At 43.8% G+C, this 22,072-nt stretch overlaps 3 protein-coding genes across 4 annotated transcripts in view; 2 read left to right on the top strand and 1 right to left on the bottom strand.

Annotated features, from left to right (window-relative positions):
• The first annotated feature begins 3,265 nt into the window (after window positions 1-3,265).
• Window positions 3,266-17,743, top strand: LOC8029605 (uncharacterized protein C1orf50 homolog). 2 transcript variants are annotated; one of them, XM_002406459.5, is made up of 4 exons: window positions 3,266-3,369; window positions 6,869-6,990; window positions 10,329-10,547; window positions 16,400-17,743. In XM_002406459.5, exons 1-4 carry the CDS (start codon window positions 3,351-3,353, stop codon window positions 16,583-16,585), a joined length of 546 nt encoding a protein of 181 aa, XP_002406503.3. In that variant the 5' UTR covers window positions 3,266-3,350; the 3' UTR covers window positions 16,586-17,743. The 2 variants fall into 2 exon arrangements, with proteins under 2 accessions (XP_002406503.3, XP_042146787.1); XM_042290853.1 differs by lacking the exon at window positions 3,266-3,369 and adding an exon at window positions 4,389-4,445.
• On the top strand, window positions 3,364-4,363 carry LOC115315566 (RNA-binding protein 48). Its single transcript, XM_029974755.4, has one exon. It carries the CDS (start codon window positions 3,468-3,470, stop codon window positions 4,335-4,337), a length of 870 nt encoding a protein of 289 aa, XP_029830615.2. The 5' UTR covers window positions 3,364-3,467; the 3' UTR covers window positions 4,338-4,363.
• A 406-nt stretch (window positions 17,744-18,149) lies between the features above and the next one.
• Window positions 18,150-22,072, bottom strand: part of LOC8029609 (coiled-coil domain-containing protein 50) — a 101,679-nt gene continuing 97,756 nt past the window's right edge. The window contains exon 11 of the mRNA XM_040211204.2: window positions 18,150-21,261. Within this exon, the coding sequence (XP_040067138.1) occupies window positions 21,095-21,261 (167 nt within the window). The 3' untranslated portion in view covers window positions 18,150-21,094. The remainder of the gene's footprint in view (window positions 21,262-22,072) is intronic.

Raw genomic sequence — 22,072 nt, 5'->3', positions numbered from 1 at the left:
AACCCTAAAGTGCAAAATCAGTGTAATGGTACTAAAGTGTCGAATTAGTCAGCATTTCCTTTAACTTCCTCCAACTGGCCCTCGCACTCCGGAAGTTTATTAATTTAAAGACGAAGAATGCATTGTACCATCAAACCTTTTTTTGCCGTAACGCATAACACAGCGGGGGATCTTCAAACGATGCAGCGAAGATTCCCGTGAGGTAAAAAGGAGCGCTTAAAATTACTACTCCAGTAGTAACGAAGCACTACATTGAGCACTAAAAGGCCGGGAAACGTTTGGCACCCGTAGAGCTTCAAAGTTATTAAATTCAGATGCAAGGTGACAATGTAATTCCATACATAATTGTATGCTTGGCAAAGGGCATGTGCGATCTATTTTCTTACAAAGAACGGCAAATACTTTATGGTTATAACTTATAAAGTATGCAGCTAACATTCCGAAGCTTTCGATAATAATAATAATAATAATAATAATAATAATAATAATAATAATAATAATAATAATAATAATAATAATAATAATAATAATAATAAACGTTTTGATTCAAGTGCCAAGGAACCATTCTTGTGGTCTCAGTACGGGTGCACTCAGTCAGGAATAACACTATGCAAAAAATGATAATAATAATAATAAACATTTTCTGAATAACCCAATGAAATGCGAATGCCGCATTCCATTAAGTTATTTTCCCTTTTTTATTTGGTATAATATGATTACATTAGAAGTATTGTTTTTCCACTATTTGTAGATTAAAACTAACGCTATATGGGGTAATATACAACAAAGCTAAGAATGCCTATAAGAGAACTTTCATATCGAACCTTTCTGGGTGACTTTTTTTTTACTCCGTGGAACTATGAACCAACGCACGACTCTGACGTCACACCGCTGCGGTGGCGCTGCTGTCGGCGCGGCGCATGCGCAAACGCTTCCCTTGAGGCAAATCTGGTTTCTGCGCACGTGCACTGCACACACATGCGGCCAAACGCGGGTTGCTTGTTTGTAAACGGCGCCTTCATGTGTATACCGTAAAGAAAATTGGGGAATTTTAGTGGACCGATTCCACAGCTCGCTAAGCACCCGCATAGCGCTCCGTAATCCGCCACAAGACCTTGAACTAAGCAGACAAGGCTGGCAATTCGCTAGCGCAGCTGGGACATTTTCTTTACGGATACCGTAGCGGAGGAGAAAAAACGATCTACTACAACCCCCTATTATGTGCAGATTCTCGGTAAATTTCAGGCGTCTATCAGACCGCCTATAAATACCCTAGAATCTTTTTGGGCCAGCAAAACATGCGCTTGCAAACGTTCACGTGAGCACCTATATTACGATGGCTGCTTATGACCCGCATTCACTAAATGTCTAACCGATTAATAAATGAATGGATCATATATTAAAATTATTGATAGGTTATATATTAAAATGATTCATAGATCATAGAATAATATAGCAATAGTAATAGTAGTAGTAATCTTTAATAGCTAATTCTTAGAGTCAGGATCAAGTTCCAGGTCTTGTCAAAGCCTCAAGGGCTTGTGGGACTAGACCCAGCAGTTGCAGCAAGCTTATTGAAAATGTTCACATTGTCACGTACACACACTCACACACACACACGTACAAACACGAATCACACACCGATGACATCTTCTGCTCCAGGCGCAAGTTCACATTTCTGTCGGTCTTGAAAAAGTGCAGGAAAACACGTAGTCTCATCAGAAAATAAACGCACACATACGCAAATACAGTAGCCCGAGAATACAATGAAGACCGTAGTCGTATCGGAAGCAGGAGCGAACTGCCAAGGCCAACTTATTTCCTCAAAAAAAAAAAAAAAAAAAAAAAGGACGCGCGCGTTTTTTTGCAGTATTGCTTTTCTTAATAATGGATCAAGCTATTGTTATATTCTACTAATATGTATATATAAGATTATATGTGAATTAATTCATGGATACACACAGTATACTAATAGAAAACAATCAATATAATTTAGTATATTTAGCAATTAATAGGTGAAATATTAAAATATTAACATATTTAATATTAATTAATATTAAAATATTATTAGCTTAGCTAATAATAGATTGCGTATTAAAGGATTATTAAATTATATAATAATATATTACCACATTATATATTATATGATTATACACGAAACAATCAATACATTATATATTAGTTTGTATATCTGTTAATAGATTATATGATTAATAGATTATCTATCAATACATTAATATATTATATCATAAATATTAATAAATCATTTGACTACGTATTAATAGATTATACAATAAAATGTTAATATATTACATAATATATTAATTTCTTGTACGTTCATTTACTAAACCGGGCGAGAGAAGCTAGCTATCGCAACCTAGATTTCTAAGGAAGGAAAATACAGACGGGTTAGTTCATTTATAGAATGGTTAGAGTACTTCAAACTTTAACCAGTAAAAAAAAATTAAGCAAGAAAAAAAAAAAAAAAAAGTCCCGTACAGAAAAAAAAAATGCTCAGATAATTAACCAAGGATTAATTACTGGTAGTGTTTAATCACCGCGAAGAACCCGGTCGATAGCACGTACTCGAACGAGATCAGCGACTCGAACAAACAAGCGGAAACGTAGAAAACCATCTGCCGTTCATTAGGTGCAATGTGCCGGAAATATTTTATAATTATTTTTTCTTAATATTTAGTGTCAACCAGTCTATTAAATTTATAAGTCTCAATTTATCTAGCTGCGAATGCAGACGACGCGAAAATCGCTTCGAGAATAAGAGTGACGGTTCTAAACATAGCAAATAAAAAGAGCGCGTGTAATTCCCGTAAGGGTACTTCACGCATTGCCTTCGAGTTGTGCGGGAAAGCCCGCCGTCAGAAACGCTCTGGTAAAAGGTCAAGCACTGTTGAGTTGTTTGAACTTGGGCGTGCTGCTCCAGTGTTTAAAACGTGATCATTTGACGGTTTATCTATGTCTTGAATTTAGCGTACAATTTGAACTAATAAAGGTGTTCTTTGTATTACATATTTTGCGACACAACCTCACAACCTTTACGGCACGTTTTTTTTTTTTTTATGCTTTTTTTGTTGACGATGGTTTCTACAAAAACGATCATACGTTAAATTAAAAAATTTCATAGAGGAGTTATTTTTCTCTTTAACATATCTTCGAGTTTTATGTCATTAGTTATAAAATATGAAATGGTACTAAAAAATAAACCTCGGTACTATCGACGCCGACACCATTTTTGTCTGGCGGCCCTGGCGGCGGTCGCGGCAACTACCACAAAACACAAGCGACACAGGGGAACTGGGGGAACTGAAGGAAACCCGTGATCGTCAAGAAGAATGGACGAACGTATACGAGGTCCGTGAATTTCTTTCCTTTGATACTTTGCCGTTCGTTGCGTTTATCCGGAGCACCGTTTGGTCTCGTTGTGTCTTACTCTTCGCACGTAAGTAACGATGACGAGCCACATTCAAGATGTGAAGCCGTTGCCCCACCACGCTAGAAAATCGGTCTGCGGTAGCCGAGCGTCGTACCGCCAAGGTAGAAAAGCAACCGCCGTCAAAGTTTACACGATCAACCAGGAATCGCGCTACTTGCTCATCAGCAACGTGAACGCCGTCGGAGCCGCCGAAGACCTCAAAGACGCCTGCCTCGAGTACGGCGACATCGCCGACTACCACGCCGTGGACGGCTACGAGACGGAGCAGTTCACGGAATCCTACCTCGTCAAGTACGTCCGAATCCAGTCGGCGCGGATCGCCAAGAAAAAGCTGGACGAGAGATCGTTTTTCGGTGCCGTGCTGCACGTCTTCTACGCCCCCGAGTTTGAAACCGTCCAGGAAACGCGCGGAAAATTAGAGGACCGCCGCCGGTACGTCGCTTTCAAGACGGGCCAGTCCTTCAAACCTCGCGGCGGGGGTGCTCGAGATTGCAAGAGACGTCGCGACGACCACGCCGACCGGCGAATTTCAGCACACGATGTTCAGACTACCGAAACGCCAGCCGTTTCGTCGTACATTTGGGCCGGCCAAGAGTATCCCTTGGTGCCTTCGGGCCACACGACGTCGTACAGCGACTGTTGGCAGGCGACGGCGCCGTTGAACGCTCTCTACAACGACCAGCCGCTCTGTTTCAACCAGCCTCCCAGGCCGACCCAGGAAGCGGCCGCCGAGGAACCCGTGACGGAGGAGGCGGGGCCAAAGAAGCAGACTTCACACGAACTCGCCACCGACGCCTACGAGAGGACAATCTCGCTTATACGAGACAGGGTGAAAGGGGTGTCGGTGCCCAATACGGACGTGCTGTTGAGGAAGCGAAAGTTGTAGTTGAATAAACCCAATTGCTTGGTTTTTCCCTTGGCATTCGTTGGTGGTTGGGGTATTTGGATGCTCACCACTCTTGCAGCAAAGCCGTGAGCACCGTTGGAGGGTTTGGTAAACTGCTGTCGTAACGCCTCGAATATAAGGAGCCCCCCGAATGTCAGTACACCCATTGTCAGTCTGGAGATCGGTGGCGAAACTGTGCACGACATTGTGATGCTACGCAATCAAGTATTGGTGACTGCATGTGTAAATGCGCCGCAGAATGGCATACTCGGAGATGTCAGGTTCAATTGCTGCCACTTAGTTTCACTGTGGACAGGCGTTGTGCCGGTGTTTGCTTGTGTAATCACTACTACAAAATGCATGTTGGAAGACCCCCAAGGTATTGTGTGCTGTCGAAATTTTCCCTCCGCAATGAAGACGCAACATATGTTTTAAGGCGCAGACTGCCTTTCCGCTAGGGCAGCTAGGGGAATACAACAGTTTTTTTTTAGTCGGAGAAGCAACAAATTGCCCTGTTGGCACCCACTGCGACGAGGGCCGTCTTTTGTTGCTTGACGAGATGGACCCGTTCGGCAATGGGAAAATATTACCCCAGAAAGAAGGCTGGCAACGCCAAAGTTGCCATGGCATGTCATAGGTGGCGTCACTCTAATTGTTTTTGCTCAAGTACAAGTAGTAATGTCTGTCACTTCCACTATTCTACAAATTTCTCCTGGTACTCCAGCAGAGGACACCCTCGTGAAGATCATCTGTCTAGGCAATATGGATGACATCAACTCTCTATTACTTTAGTACTTAAAAAAACTTAAAAAAGGCGAGCTTGACATTGCCCGAGATTTTCTATTTGCAAACACTCGGCAACAAGGGCAACGGGTGTAACTTGCCATCTGCAAATATTTTGGTCAATAATAATGCTATATAATATCAAATCAAATGAACATTAATTCACCTTTTAATATAGCTGGAGCTTGGACACTAAGGCAGATTTTATCACAGTATGCCCCATAGCCAGGTGGGGGTACTATGCTTGCAGGTACTTGCTTGCTTGCCAGGTTTGCGTGAGGTGGAGTGTCTTCACATGTGCCACCGCGGGTGTGCGACGTTGTAGCCACATATCAATCTTTAGCCAACTTAGTCGCTGCTGATCTCGTGCACACATTGACCTTCCACAACACTTCTAGCATGAATTTCAGTTCATCGAGAGTTGCGTTCCTGGCATAAGAGTGAGGTAAACCGTGGCAGCCAGAGGAATAATGTCACAGTGTCATTGGCAGCCTACAAGTCTTATGCCGAGGGTTGACTGGCCCTGTTAAGACAATCGTTAAGTTCTGGTTGACTAATGTTCGCAGCAAAATATGTGGTGAATGCAGAATTGCCCGTTCCATGGCTGTTTTTGTGAGAAAGGTAAGAGGAAAACCAAGTGGCCTTTTCCTCTTAAGTTTGGTTAGAAGAGGAATGACACTTCATCTGGGCATGACAAAACGAGTGCTGTGCAACACTTGGAGACATACGAAGCACACACCCTGATAGAGGCATCCTTACCCTCCTTTAAAAAAAATGAAAAAAAACAAGAAAAGTAACTTATCTGGGACAGCAAGCATAATCATGATTTTGACGATCACCTCATGCAGCACCACGAAAACACCGGTTTCCAACCCTCTGCAACTCTGACTGACCTTCGAATTGGGAGATAGAACATTTTATTTCTTGAATTGCTCGGTGAGAATGAAGCTGCTGGCTAGAAGCTATTGTGTATAATCATGTTCGGGGTGTGGCAGGAAATAAAGACGGGAGCACAACACGGCAAGTTGTAAGCATTGAAATTGATGGTCCTGGGAGAAAACGAGAGAAGGGCAGAACAAGAAAGCAGACAATAGGTCGGGCATGTTTGTTCTGCTTTGACGACTTACACTTGTTCGAGCGCTTGTCAACGTCATTTCTTTTTATAAAAATGCGCGTTGCCATCGTTTCTTACCACATACAAAATGAAGCTAGATAAACAATACGTAGAGACATTGCCGAGTGGTATTTTCTTGCTTCTCTGCGTATATTAAAGCGTCGCCAGTGATCTGGACCCGTCGGGATCACCGATCGGTCCATTTGACCCTTTTACAAAGGTGGCATTTGATGCCGTTAAAATAGTGGCAGACAAAGCCCATGAATACATGGAGCTGAATGGCACAAACTACCAGGAACGGGCCCCATTTTCCCATTGAAGGTTTCAGAAAACCACTTATAACGTTTGATTAAGATAACGGTTAGCCCTGAAACTTTGGCATCTGGTTCGGACCGCTAGCGATGCGTTTGGGCGAAAACTGAGCATTCGGCGATGAATATTTTACGTTAGCGGTGAAAAAAACGCTGGACATTTCTTTTGGAGACACACTAGCACTTACGAAACCACGCTTAAGAGTCTTTTCATTGCCCCTTTAATATCGTGCTGCGAGCCAACAAGTTTTATGTCCCAAAAGATGCACTTGAATTGACGAAGATCGTGAAACTTTACTGACGCGGCGCCGCTCTGTTCCTAGGGACGCCGATGGAGTGCGTGACTGCCGACAGGTCGGAGCAGGTTGTCCACCTGGTGGGAGACATGCCTCCGAGCAAGATGCCCCGTGTCGACCTCATAGCGCTCGCCCAACAGATCGAGACGGTAAGGCACGGACTAGGGCCACCAAATAGGCTATGCTTCGGAGTAAGTCCACTTCAGCCACTTTGGCGCTCAAAATCATTGTTGCCAGTCATCCGAAGCTTTATTTGAAATCGCAGGAAACACTTTTTTGTCTTCCAGGAATGTCAGAATTACGAAGCTCGGGCGAAGCCGCCCGAGCTTTGCGACATCATTATCTGAAGCATGGAAAATTGCTCTTTTTAATAGTAACAATCTCCGGTTTCGCCCACTTTGTAGTAGGTAACAAAATGGTGGCAATCGCAAGATGGTCAGGAAGTTCTGGGTGTCCCAAATAGCGACCAGGCTCTTTAAATCGAGCGCAAAATTCGGTTTCTTAACTTGTCGCGCTATGATTTTGTGCAGCGTTGAGATGGTGCATTTTTTTGCAAAATTTGCAAAGAGCGAACTGACTAGAGGAAAAAGTAAAAAAAAGAAAAAGGGTTAACTCCTATGAGAACGCAGCGAAGCCACCGGTCTTCAAACAGTAGGGCGCCCTATGGTTTGAAGACCGGTGGCTTCACTGCGTTTCCATAGGAGCTAAGCCCTTTTCTTTCTTTACTTTTTCCTCAGGTGAGTTCATGCTTTGCAACTTTTACCAAAAAAATGCACCATCTGTGGGCAACGCTGCACAAAATCGTAGCACGATAAGTTAAGAAACCGAATTTTGCAGTCAATTTAAAGAGCCTAACCGCTATTTGGGACACCCGGCAGAGTGTCGATACTCTAAGCATATTTAGGGGCTCGCACCAGATCGTTCGAGATGAAACGAAGCGTGGGGTCTCGATGAAAGTAATTCAGATTCGAAGGTATGTTCGCACAGGGAGGGAACCACGTGGAACGTGAAGGTCTTCTGTTTTTGAAGTCGGGCAACAAGGACGAAACCCGAGATCGTTGTGAAGTTTCCGAGAGGTAGGTACGCCGTTCGGGGATCTTCAACATTCAGCTGTGGTGTAGGGGGCATGCGACTGCAGTCAATAGCTTCGTTCAATTTTCCAGCACCTCCTGCACTGGTGCAGAAAAGTGTATCGCAATGTGCTTCCGGTATGTGTATTGAGATACGACCGGAAGTGCACCTCCTGCACCGGTGCAGGTAAGTCAAATGAAGCTAGTAATGTCGGAAGTGCGCGAGGGATGGGGGATGATGGGAGGAGGAGGAGGGATTTTTCCCTCCCCTTTCCCAGGGCTGTTTACTACCGTATAAACTTGTGTAAGGGCCGCACTATTTTTTCACGATTTGAGGGAAAATTTTCGAAGTGCGGCTCATACACGGATAAAATAAAAAAACATATCTGTATCCACATTCCAAAATGAACGTACGTGAGCGGCTGCACTGGTTGGAAACGCCTTCACCCCGGAATCCGGACTCAATCGTCAGTCAGATTTAATTAGTTTACATACTGCGCAATATTGCCATACTTAATAGCATGCGCGGCAACTTTTGACTTGAATCCCGTATGACTGTTGAAGTGGTACTTGCCCATAACTCTCAGATTGTGCCAAAAGGCAGACAAATCTTGACGCTTTGACATGAATCGAAGAACAAAAGGAAACCTCCCCAGAGCGTACAGTGGCGTTTGGAAACCTGAGTGCACGCGCGAGCCAAGCCCGCTGAATCCTGGTTCCTCGCGCTTGCCAAGGAAGCTGACATATCCTTTATCTTTTCTCAATGCTCTGCCGCAACAGAAACGCATCCCGACAGTGCGGCCGACCACGATCGAAGTCGACAGCCATTATGCCATACGGTGATACGGATGAGTGGAGAGCAAATATCGGAGATGCGGACACGTGCCGCTACGTGCTCGGGCGGTGGCTAGCGCCACCTAGCGATACATATTCATAGAAACGTGGCATTACAGTTGGTGCACCTCAAAAACAAGGGGGTGCGGTGCATACGCGAATAATTTCTGTAATTTTTTTTTCCAATACTTTGTCCTAAATACAGGGGTGCGGCCCTTACACGGGTGCAGCCCTTACACGGGGTTATACGGTATATTCCGCTGCAGGTCTAGAATAGTGAGACAAGCCCATGCCGCCCATGCCACAAAGCTCTTTGCTCGCCGCGATTGCTTGTTTCCTCCTCTCCGCTCGCCTCCTCTTCAGTGTCCGCTCTGCTAAAGTGGAAGTGTCTAGAGTGCCTGAGGGGCAACTCCCTTGTTCTGACGATGCTAACTGCAATTTAGTTTCAAGCAAAACACAGCCTGTTTGGAGTGGGTATGAACTGCTGTCAAACACAAACCTCTTGGGTTTTTGCTCTTTCCATCAACATAGCCATATACCATGTTGTAGTCATCATGTCGAGGCGGTCGGAACAAAAGCACTGTGATAGGAGCATGTATATACAAAAAAGTTTAGTATGCGAAGATTCTTGTTAAAAACGTTTCATGCAATCAGTCTATCGAGTGTTGAATGACACATGCGAGGCCGGAATGGGGTTCAGTTGTCTAAATCTGCGACTGTGAGCTGAAACACTCAACAGAAAAAAGGGGGATTGCCTGTTCTCACTCGGATGACCATTGGGGGGGGGGGGGGGGGGTTGCAAAGATGCTGGAGGGTGGTTCCACTTAGATTAAATTTTTTGATATGAAGGGGTTGATGTGAGCCGACATTTCACAGTCATATATGCCGACCTCGAAATGCTGATTGACATGAAAAGAAATGTACGAGGAGCTAAGGAATAATATGTCTTTTATTGAAGCGTTAGAATGAAAAATTTGGTAAAAGAGGTATAAACAAGGATATTTTTTGGCATAAGGAAAAAAAGATTCAGGGATAAAGTTGCTTTCATAGATGAGACACTAGCAGTGCCAGTGGTAGCTACCGTATACAAAACATATCAACATGGGTTTGCAGAGCTTCGAGGTGAATCACAAGTGTTGTGTGGACGGGGTGGGGTTCCAGATTGCTGCGGCCTATTTCAGCTTAGTTCGGCTGGGGTAAGCTTTCTGCTCAGTTATCCAAGCATAAAACTTTTGCTAGCAATAAATATGATCAATATGAGTTTTCCACACCAGTCATTCTGAAGCAGCAGTCAGTTCTGAAAGAGAAAAAGTCCACATTCTCAGGCATTAATGAGCTGCCAAACAAGAGAACACCTTTCTAGGCCATATGCTTATGCGCGTACCTCTCACAGCTTTCTACAAACCTGAGCCAAAGTATAGCTAATCCTTCAGCATTCTCAGCTTTTTACCCTTATTTAGTGTAGGAGATGTAAATTTGATGTAGGAAATGCCTCAGCTACTGAGAACCGGCTGACAGTGACCAAGCACGGAGTGTCTTCCAAAGTTTGAACGAGCGTCGTTCCATTTCCCCGTGCACGGCAGGCGGACGACTTCATCCGAGCCAACGTGTCCAGCAAGCTGACGGTGATTGCGGAGCAAGTGAGGTTCCTCCAGCGCCAGGCCCAGGAGATCATGGAGGAAGCCCAGATGAACGCGAGGCTTCACCACGCAGCCTGCAATTTCCAGAAGGTGCCCGGCAGCACTTACTACCTCTACAGGAGATCAAACGACCAGGAGTACTTCTCCATGATCAAGCCCGAGGTTGGTCTCAGTCTGCCCAGTCGGCATGTTGAAAATGGTGCGCAAGATGGCGCGAGGTGCATCAAAGTGTGTTGTCATGAATCGGGCCAAGAGGCCAGTGTTTCTGCAGTAACAATCTACCAGGTGTCTGGGAGAAAAAAGAACCACATTTTTCTCACTGTAACATAAATGATGTATTGCCGAACGGCCGGTCTTTGTCCAAGTGTAGTGGTCGGAACCGAACAGCCAAGTTTAAGAATGTATTGTTATCCGATTAAAAAGGTTAAGAGCGATTTTTAGAAATTTGAAACAAAGAAATGACAGTTAACAGAGCTCGTGAATTGACAGACAAACAAACGGGCGCATGTGGAAGTGGAACTTGACATTCTACTTCCGCTTCAAGTGCAGGCTTTGACGGGGCTTTCTTTCAGAGACACTACGCACAATGACGTTCGCCCCGTCAAAACACAAGATGTGTGCATACCGAGTTCAAGTGATTTCACTACACACCCCCCCTAGGGGGGGTGTACACCGCCCCTTGTTTTTCTGAAGGCACCCCCTTAATTTTCAACGACTCCTCTATTCTCAATGCTCCCCCCCCCCCCCCCCTTTCCCCCTAGGGGGGGGTGCATTGAGATTAGAGGATGTTGCATGGACGAACCCCTGCCGGGTTTGTCCGTGCAACATCACCGCAAAGCAATGCACACTATATTCTGCATTACCGCCACCTTTGCCACGATACTGTAAGATACGGGCAAATATTGTTTGGAGAGTTTGGAGTCCTTTTAAGGTTTTAGTATATAGTATGTGTCAATAAATTGTAAGGCAACATTGCAGGGTTAGTTACTATGATTGCGGCAGTTCTTTCTTGCACCCATCGCATAGACTGGTCTAGCTCCCCCAAAACAAGTCTGAGGTGACCATGGCACTCAATGTCTTCAACTCTGGGGAACTCGGGGGCTCTCCAGAGTATCCTCATCTGTTCCCCAAGCTTCCATTTTTCCCACCGTCCCTGCTGCCACGTAAGGCGTCTCTCCAGTTTAGGCACTGTTTTTGGCAGACCTAGTCACCCTTCGGTGCAGAACCATGAATTAAACGCTCCCTAGAATACAAATTATTGTTCACAAGGTCTGTAGGCTTCTGCACTGCCTTATCGAATCAGTGCCAATACCGTGAAGGGTTCCTCAAGATTGAAGATGAGAACCCCGCCTTACCCTGTGGCCACTGACCGCTTTTAAGGTTGTGGGACATCTAGGTCCTGTGAAGTAGTACCATCGCATTCGATACGAGCCGAAACAATTCTTTGCGGTTCTTTTGGTGTACCTGCCAGTTTTTGAGAGACCTGCAGTGCAAACTAGGAATATGGAATGCGAAGTTCCATACTCTGGACTATTTTACGAACTGCAGATGCAGAAAAAGACCCCAACAAACATAGCGGAACTAACAATCCAATTATATGGCAAAATAAGTTTTTGTTTGTTTTTCTGCGAGGTTATTGAGTTTTAGTATTGGTCCCCACCGTTTCTTTTAAACTGAAAATCTCTACTGGCAATAAAGAACGGGTGATGCCAGCGGCAGTCAGGGTCTCGCTCTTTGGGCGGTACAATTTGTTCTCAACTGATTACAAGAATTTTTATGGTGTCGAATGAATGCTATGGAAGCTCACTCCAGAAGTTCCACAGCAACAACAAACAAATGTATGGCACACTATGCTTTTTAAACTGCCTGTTTGACCTGCAAGCCTGCCTGCCAGTGACATCGCGGCACTGAAAAACGCAGGTATATACGAGTCAGAGCCAAAAAGTGACCACAATTTAGCTGTGAGAAAATAAGATATAGTGACGAAAATAATCCCTGGAGAAGGGGAACAAGAGAGACAAAGGACAAACACAAATCTCCAAACACAGCTAGGTGACTGGTGCACGGCCGAAAAAATCCGCCTGGTCCGGGTATCGAGCCCGGGACCTCTCCACTACAGGTGGAGCGCTCTACCCGGACCAGGCGGATTTTTTCGGTCGCGCAACAGTCACCTAGCTGTGTTTGGAGATTTGTGTTTGTCCTTTGTCCCTCTTGTTTCCCTTCTCCAGGGATTATTTTCGTCATTCTTGTCCAGCTCGCTTGCACCTTTGCATTTAATTGCATTATAATCATTGCCTTAAATTGCAAGCTTCACCCTTGTTGGTGTTAGACTGGTGGCGGCTGATAAAGCCCGTTTGCTCTACTGATGTCTAACCCCTGGTTAGCTCATTTGGTAGAGCGCTCCGCCTGTAATGGAGAGGTCCCGGGTTTGATACCCGGACCAGGCGGATTTTTTCGGTCGCGCACCAGTCACCTAGCTGTGTTTGGAGATTTGTGTTTGTCCTTTGTCCCTCTTGTTCCCCTTCTCCAGGGATTATTTTCGTCATTCTTGTCCATCTCGCTTGCACCTTTGCATTTAATTGCATTATAAAGATATAGTGATAGACTGCTGTGCTGCAAATGTGTTTTGACCTACCACAAGAGGGAGTGCGCTGCAAATGTGCATGCCGGCCTGGCGACTTGATGGGTAATGTCACATGGCCGCAGCACTTTAAAAACTGCCGTCTCCTTGTTAGCGTGAACCAGGGAAGAGCAGCGTTCGGTTATCCGATTTTCAGGCGTAGAGGGCAAAAAATCTGCGGATATTCATTGCAGGATGCTGAAGCAGTATGGAGACCCCTGTGTATTGCTTCAGCAGGTGTACGAGTGGCACAAATGAGTTAAAGTGGAGCGTCAATTTTGACGCACGCACCTCGCTCCGGCCGGGCTCAAACTTCAATGACGCCGAACGCAATCTCTGCTGTCGAATGGTTCATACACAGAAACCGGCGTGTCATCATCGATGAAGTGGCTGAAGAATTAAATATTAGTCACGGCTCGACGCAACATATCATTCATCATATTGTGCAGTACCACAAAGTGTCCGCCATATGGGTACCAAAACAACTTACACCGGACCTTAAGGAGCGGAATGTGGATGCTTGCGAGACGCCACTGCGACGCTAAGAAGCCGAGGGAAAGGATTTTCTTCGACGCATTGTCATTGGGGATGAATGCTGGGTACACTGAGCCCAGCCAGAGACAAAGCGAGCAAACAAGGAGCGGCGACACACGTCCCCGAGGCCGAAAAAGTTCAAGACAGCGCCAACGGTGGGCAAGCTAATGCTCACGGTCTTTTGGGACCATAAAGGCCCAATAGTTAAATATTACACGCCCAAGAGACTCACTGTAAACAGTGCACCATACTGCAACCTACTTGAGAAGCACTTGAAGCCTGCAATCAGGTCAAAGCGTCGCGAATTGCTCAGCTCAGGGGTGTTGCTGTAGAACGACAATGCGCGCCCTCACACGGCACGTACAACAGCAGGAAAAATTAAAAGGGCTGCGGTTCGAGTGTATTCTGCACCCTCTATACTCGCCAGACTGCACCGAGTGGTTTTTACCTATCCAGACCCTTCAAAGGGCCTCTCCAAGGAAAGAAGTTTGATACAAATGATGATCTGAAAGCGGCAGTGCATTCCTGGCTTCGGAGTCAGCCACAAGATTTTTTTCCTTGCAGCATCTATGCATTCATGAACCGTTAGCGTACATGTTTCGAGCGAGGAGGCGACTACGTTGAAAAGTAATAAAGGGCTTTTCATAATATCTATGCTGCCACGCAAATAAAAATAAATTGCGGTTACTTTTTGACTTTGCCTCGTATTTGAACGTTGTGGGTTTTGGCATCGCCTTCATTTGCAGATTTCCCAATGACTATTGTGAATTTAGAGATATTAAATGGCATGCTGGAAAGGGTAAGGAATGGTGCAGTTCTTCAGAAATTATACCATATTTTCCAGTCAAAGTTTCACCTTCCTATAAGTTGCTCCCCTTCATAAAAAGTTGTTTTCAGAAAAAAGTTAGTATACAAGTTGCACCCTAGAGTAAGTCGCATCTATATATTTGTAGTCGTCACGGCAAAACTGCTTTGAAAAGCCCACGTATGTGTAAAATGATTGCAATATATGTGCAAGTGAGAGCAAATTTCAATATTCTCATCAATGAATCGAACAAGAAATATAACCCTTGTGGCAAATTTCTGCAGTTGAGGTACTTAGTTATAGAAAAAAAAAAATGCATATATACAGTCAAACATGTTTATAATGAACAGCAGGAAACGCTACGATCAGTTTGATATAGCAAAAAAACATTTACAACGAACTTCCATGATGAGTTCGTCGCAAGGCGAGAGCTTCTCTTTTTTTTTCATCTCTTCACTTCCGCCTTTTAACAACGCGCTAAAAAAATGTTTTTTTTTTCTTTTTGCATGCGTGCAGAGTTTGTATTTTTAGCTTATCTTTCCTTCCGAATCGCTTCTCTTCGTGGACAAACGCTTTGGGATGAAGAGTATTTTTTTTTCTGTGCGTGCATGCAGAGTGTATGTTTTAGCTTTCTCCCCTTCTGAATCGCTTCTCTTCGCTCAATTTTGTTTGCAATTTGAGCCTTCGGAATTTTTTCTCTTTCCTACTCCTTTTTTGGGGGAAGGGACAGGCTAGAAGACGATTGTTTGCACGTTTTTGGAAGCTTTCCCGGGAAGAAAAAGTTTGATATAGCCAATATGTTGTTTGTTATAAATAGGGCTCCGTGTTTTCCGATAAATCCGGAAAACTCAGAAAAACACCCGCCGGTAAAATTTTGGTCAATTCGGATTTATCCGATAAACTCTGAATATTTATGTGTCATGCCCCCCCCCCCCCCCCCCCCCCCCCTCACTGCCAAAAGAAAAAAAAAGTAAGACTTTTTTTTTTATTTGACAGTTTGATCAGCACAGAGCCAATAATCCTGGGAAAATTCCGCCATAATAATCTTTCAAATCTCGGACCGTTGTCAAAAGGAGTCTTGCCGCTTGTCTCTTCAAGGTTGATTCAGGGCAACAGGTCGTTCGTTGTACATTCGGGTCATGACAAAAGCCACTCTTTTGGTTTCCAGTTTGGGCCATGCGATTTGTGATTTAGAGAAAGAAGAGGGTATGTTTTAGTAACAGTGAAAGCTATGGACCATAGGGATTGTATAAAATTGGGGAGAGGAGCAGTCCAAACTCTCTATTAGCTCCTCAACCCGTCCACCTCGCACGGCCACGGGCTAGATTGACATAATAGGATGGGATGACCACGAGCTTCCTAGCGACTACCTCCGGGAGTTTATTGATTTTAAGGTATCGGCGTTTATCGAAGCGCCACTTGTGTGTGACATTTGTCGTAGATAAATTAGTATTGCCAATGGCAATGACACCAATGCCAAATTCAACTGAAGATATTTCAATTGATACAAGCGCGTTTTATTTTTTATCTGGCATACGTTTACATCCGGTTATTATTTGTTTATTTATTTTTGATAGGAAACACAGCGAAATTAAACTCCGAATTTCGGAGAATTGGGAATGAAAAAAATATAAACTCCGATAAACTCCGAATCTTTGGCAAAAAATAGACTCCGAAAAACACCCTCCGCATTTGACGAAAAATAAACTCCGAAAACACGGAGCCCTAGTTATAAAACATACTTTTTACATTAATTTTTATTTAAATTTTCCGCGAGTTCCATATCGACAATATTTCGCTGTATGGGGGTTCATTCTAAACGGGTTTCACTATAAATTCTCCGTTGTATAAAACGCACCAACAAACATTTTTGAAAAAAAAAAAAGACTTATTTATTGGAGAATACTGTAGTTAGTTTGGGTAGCTTAAAAATATTTCCAGAGTACCCGCTTGAAGCATCTAAGTTTAGGTTCGATAGGATTGGGTCAAACACTTTGCGACAGTGTTCTGTACGCAGGGTCAAAACTAAGGCAACTGTCCCGCATCGCATTGCAGGAGTGGGGAGAGCAGTGCCCTCACGAGTTTCTGGGTGGCTTCCGACTGGAGTCGGACATGACCTGGACTCCCACTGCAGAGATTGAGAAGAAGGACAGGCACCTCCAGTCCATCAGCCACATCACACGCTTCTCTCGCTGGAAGCAGGAGCCCCGGGCAATCACAGATGCATTCCTAGCAGACTGATGGCAGCTTTGTACGGCCAGGCGTCGCAAATGGCACCTTTCCTTCGACGTCTAATGCATAAAATGCATGTTTAGAGTTTAGGAAAGTTGTCTTGGCATATTTTCGTTCCATGCGAAATGGTCAGTTTCTTTCAACTTTCTCCGATGAGAAACAAGATGGAATTCTCTGTTTGGGATTTTCTTTTATTCAAGATTTTTGACTTATCTAAAACAGGTGCGTGAAATGGGAGGTGATGGATCTTACTTAGTCAAGAGGAGCGTGTGGTTGAGTCGCCACACAATTGGAGTCATTCGGAGAATGCTTTTGGATGACCAGTGTTTGCATCAATAAAGTGTTAAAATATATTCTAGGACATGCTTTCATAACCTTATTTTTTCATAAAAAAAAAATTAATATACTGGCTAGTTTCAACCCCTATCAAGATGCTCTTTCTTTCTTTTTTCACTTTTTTTTTTTGTAAGTCAAAAGTGGATGCACGAAACTGGTCATAATGACGTCTTTTGGAAAGTTCAGTCCAAAAACAACTGAAAATGTTTTTGCAATATTTAAAATGCATCGAAAGGAACTGAGCCTTGAGCCTTTGCCAACTGGAAGCTAAGAGTTGTATGTTGAGTGCATGCTCATCAAGACGACAGGGTCAAAATAAGCAAAACCTTCTTAAATCTAGATTGTTTCGAGGAAGATACAGAAATGAATCATTCGGCAAAATGTTGTGGGTGTAAGGCACACGAATCCCATCAAATGCCAAAGATTTTGGTAAATTGAAATTTCTTGAAGTAGAGCTAAGAATTCAAGGATAGCATCACCAAACGAATTAATTGTCTCGTCTAGAGGGTAAAAGTAATCGAGGGTCACTGAAGTAAAGATTGGCCTGCAGCAATGTGAAGAATCGCTTTTATGGCTATTGTACTGTCTTTGAAAGCAAATGCTGCAATCTAAAAATTATGTTTGCACATTTCCATATTATAAGCAAACGCTATGATCATTTTTGCTTTTGCGAGGGCTGAATTCCAGTGCAGCTGGCCCATGAGTCCAGCTAGCATTGCAAAACCTAACACAAAGGCAATAGAATGGAAGTAATACAAACTGTTGCAATACTGAGTTTTAGTCCAATTTGCTTTTATACCAATGTCTAGAAATAAATTATTTTTGGAGGAAGTTGCTGTGTGAAGTTTACTGTGCATATTAGTTGGGCAAGGAATAACAAACTAGTGCCTGTAAAAAAGCATATGGTGCAGTAGATGTGTGGTTATGGCATATTGTTGGTGTATAAAACAAGCTTTTCTTTTTTTTTTAATTCAGAGACAAATTTTGTAGACTACATTTCATATTGATTTGTAGGCAGTTTGCTGATCATGCCACAGATTCCACTGTTTTCATGCAGTTCTCAAGAATGCATTCATCAAAATTTTCACAATTCCTGAATTGTTACAGGAACCATTTGCTACTGATCTGAATAGCCATAACCATTTTCTTGCATTGTTTTGATCCGTACACAATTCTTAAAATCGACAAATTAAATCCATTCAGTATTCCAATCAATGTGCTGTAGTGACCACAGGGCTGAGCATGAGAAATTCAATTTATTGTCTTGAGGCAGTGAATGTACAAGGCAGTCAAACTTTTGAGGTGCCTAAGTCCAGCAATAAAGTGCTGTAAAACTGTACAAGGTCTGTTGAGTCAGTAGAGCATGAAGCGTTGACAGGCAAAATAAAGGGCAATGTGAAAACAATGCGGTCGACTTGATTGATCACAGGCAGAAAAACAAAGATTGTGACATTGAACCTTTTTGTTTACATGGAAAAGCCGAGCTGCTTTAAATACAACTTATGGCATGGATGGGTGCTCAATAACTCCTTAAAAATAAATCCACTCTTTCACAGCGTCAATCTGTACAACCACAGCAGTATGCATAGCCTGAACACTGCAGCAGTTTTTGTAGTATAGCCTGCCTTTAGGCATTTCGTGGTCATTGTACCAAGCACCTCAATTATTACTTCAATTATTGAAAAATGATGTATTTATATTCGGAGCATTAATGCAGCACTGAACAATGAAAGAAAAAATACTAAATGGCCATTGTTCATTTTCAACCTAAATGCTGTGTGCTACCAAAGCAGCACAAAAAAAGATCTTAAGTTATGCACTCAAAATTTTTTTTTAGAGATTCTCGAATCGCCAAAAATGATAAAAAGAAATTTTGAAAAAAAGGAAGATGTGATTAGGAATTTTCCTCGTGATAAGGTTCGAGTTTGAGGGTGACTCTGGATGGAGCTTGCTAGCTTAGTCGAGAGTATCGTATCACATGAGGTGCATCCTTTTTGTGATGTTAGTTACGAGCCTAGGAGAGTTTGATTGTCTAACAGCTGAGCTGAGGTGTTAGATGTGCAAGTAGCACCTTGATTAGGGTGCACCCAACACGCTAGTCAACACACTACCTGCCGAGGATTGCAATAAATACGCGGGGGCCGGCCACTCAAAAGAACATCTACAATCGATGCACAACTGCAGGAAAAAAATCTTTTTTTTTCTGCAAATGGTAAGAGTTTTATACAGAGACAGTTTGTGTGCCTACTTCCTTGGAGAGTATGCAGAGAGCCAATTACTTTCGTTTACAGAAGCAGCTCTGCGAATGCTGACATAACAGTATCTTCATCCAGTACGGCTGTCTACACTGAGACATGCTCGGCATGACATTCCAGTGCTCACCGTCCCAGTGTGCTTTGCATGTTTCAGCTTCAGCATTATCGATACCCATCATTTTACACTCTCCTTTGTAAACAGGAACGATTGGTTTACGCACGCTCCGCAGATGCACAGGTGTTGTTCGGAAGGCATGATGGCTCCCTTTTTTTATTATCAAGTGGAGAATAAAATTATGCTTTTCTTACTCGCTAAGTTGTGAATTGATGACAGCACACACTCATGATTTCACTTGGGAGCTATTCCAGGAACTGGCAAAAGTTCCGATATAAATTGGAACAGCAGCTACATACTGTTCTGGCTGAGTAAAATTTTCCATTGCATGATTAGTGAAACCAAACTTTACGGACTGTTTGAAGATACTTTCTGGAATGGCCCTTCGAGATATCTACAACCACAGAAAGGGTACACACACAACGCTAACGTACAAGAAATAAAAGCCGTCGCAATGATTATGCATTGCTCCTGGTGTTGCAGAGTAGTATGGCATACAGGAAGTCCCAAAACGGCAAGAGAAAGAGATAGAAAGAGTAAAAAGATACGACGCATGATACACGTGAACACACTGCAGCTATTTGAAAAAGGCTTTCCTTTATTTTAGCTACGATCCTACGTACTATCCTACCCACACTTGACTGCACCACTTAGTGCTTGTTGATCGTGCCTGCCATCACACCGGCATTCCAAGAGCCTTTTTGTCGAAGGAAGTTAGAGAATTTACCTACCAGATTGCAACATTTCAGGGGCCATTTGCTGGCTCGTTGCTCCTTTATCTATAGGTACCTTCAATCTAAAGGCCTTCAAACTGCCAATGTGACTGTAGGGTCCATACGTGGCATAGTCAAGGGCAGGTGAAAGTGTATAAAGATATTTTAGACTAAATAGAGGTTGCTCATAAACTATATAGCTTTCTTCTCCTATCTTGGACTAGTCTCAATATCTTTTGAATACACTTTAGCTGCTGGACAAAAAAAAGCATGTTTGTCTCGTCGAAACAATGGGGCAGGCAAAAATACTAAAAAAGGTGCGCCACAAAAAAAAACAAAAAAAAAAAACCCTCACACACTTGACGCCATACTTAACCAAGAGCTCATGATTTCACGTCGGGTCAACAACATCCTCAAACAGCAAAATAAAAAATAAAAAAATTTAAATCCCAGTAATTGCTTTTTTTAAACTTTGGGGTAAAAAAAATAAGCATGACATACAAAAAAAAAAGGAAAAAAAAGGCTAAACTTTGGCCGGCTGGTCGTCATATAGTACACCGGAAACAACAAAATGGGAAGGGATGAAAACATTAAAATGAGCCAAATGCGGAGTAAAAAACTCGTCGTCCGATCGTCGTTGCGAACGATGAGTTCCGACCGATCCCTAGACTGCGACCAGACGTCCATTCGACACGGCAGTTACAAACCCTCACCTCAAACCTTTGTTCCCGGATTCCGGAAGCCCCTACATCAAAGGACCAACAACGTTCAAGAGCCACTTGTCTTTCCCTTACGGCCCATTCACACATGCACCGCAGTGCCATTGGTCAGTGCTCAAAATGGCACCGACCTCGTCAATGCAGCACCGACTACGCGCTACATTAGTGATATGGCGCCGATACGGTGCATTGTCGGTGCCGATTTAGCACCGCGATATATCTATAAATCAACCTTTAAGGTAACACGCTTCCTCTTCTTAACAAAACCACTCCAGACGACAATGTGTCAGCCAACACATTCTTCTCCCACAAACATCGTCGCCTCGCGAGCAACGATGCTCGGAGGCGAAGGTTCCCCCAAAGTGCACGGAGGACGGTGCCTACTGGGTCTTGCAAGCGTCCCTCGACTTCTTCGCCTTCTTGCCCTTCTCAAAGGACGTGGACCTCCGCTGGCCCTGGATGGGCATGTAGGGCGGCACGGCCCCCTCTCCGTCGTCCAGGTCGTCGTAGCAGGCGTTAGACAGTGCCGGACTAGACGTGGAACCGCCTGGACAGATGCGACGGGCGCTTGTTGTGACCCGCCCACTGTCCGCCGTACCTACTGTAAAATACTGGGCCGGCGCTCTTTCGCCCGAAGTTTGAGATAACCTCGAAAAAGTAGGGGAGGGCCCTCGAGTTAGGTCCGAGAGAAAAGATGCGAAAGGGGCACGTCACGGGGTGGGTTATGCCACTTTGCACCAGTGTGCTTAGAATAGTTGTTGATATGGAGGGGCATGTCTGTTAGCTAGATTTGTTTATTTTAAATTTAGACATAATTGTCTCAGAGCTGAGTCAAAAGGCGACGGCAAATGTCGCCTGAATGTGCCCCTAGCACCAGGCTACACTTGCAACACAAGCAAAACTATGTAACACAAGCAAAACTAGAACAGAGCAATACAAATACAACATGAAAACTGCAAATACACTACTATATACGCAACACATACAAAACAACAACAAATATTTGAAATAAAAGCCATTAGACGTGATTTAGGAAATACATCTTCGATTGTTTCCTGAAGGTCTACAGGGAGGAAGTATATTCCAATATATCAATTAAGTCAGGTGGGCTTGGAAGTCTGGGAGGGCACTTGACATATCATTTACCGATTTTTCAAACGTTTCAAAAGTAGTGGGTAGGCGCTTATTGCGACATGGGCGCACGCTCGGAATTTTACGGTGCAAGCCAGCAGGTGCGAGGAAGGTGCGAAACGAGCCTTGGAAGTCGTCGACTGGATTGGGGGGCCTGAGGATGTCCCGTTAGAGGATATCATGGGGTGCAGCCCACCTCTAATAAAGTCGAAAGTTCTGCAAAATGT

This window comes from Ixodes scapularis, unplaced genomic scaffold, assembly GCF_016920785.2.
Source record: "Ixodes scapularis isolate PalLabHiFi unplaced genomic scaffold, ASM1692078v2 PGA_scaffold1__304_contigs__length_218370807, whole genome shotgun sequence".
Lineage (NCBI taxonomy): Eukaryota > Metazoa > Arthropoda > Arachnida > Ixodida > Ixodidae > Ixodes > Ixodes scapularis.
The sequence above is the reverse complement of the archived record's forward strand: the minus strand, read 5'-3'. Positions and strand labels throughout refer to the sequence as shown.

What these genes read in the sequence shown, in the direction of transcription:
- LOC8029605 (XM_002406459.5), top strand. An exon ending in TCGCCCAACAGATCGAGACG is followed by an intron (nt 6,991 to 10,328) that starts GTAAGGCACGGA and finishes CGTGCACGGCAG; the next exon opens with GCGGACGACTTCATCCGAGC. An exon ending in TCTCCATGATCAAGCCCGAG is followed by an intron (nt 10,548 to 16,399) that starts GTTGGTCTCAGT and finishes ATCGCATTGCAG; the next exon opens with GAGTGGGGAGAGCAGTGCCC.
- LOC115315566 (XM_029974755.4), top strand. Translation starts at nt 3,468, where the DNA reads ATGACGAGCCACATTCAAGATGTGAAGCCGTTGCCCCACCACGCTAGA.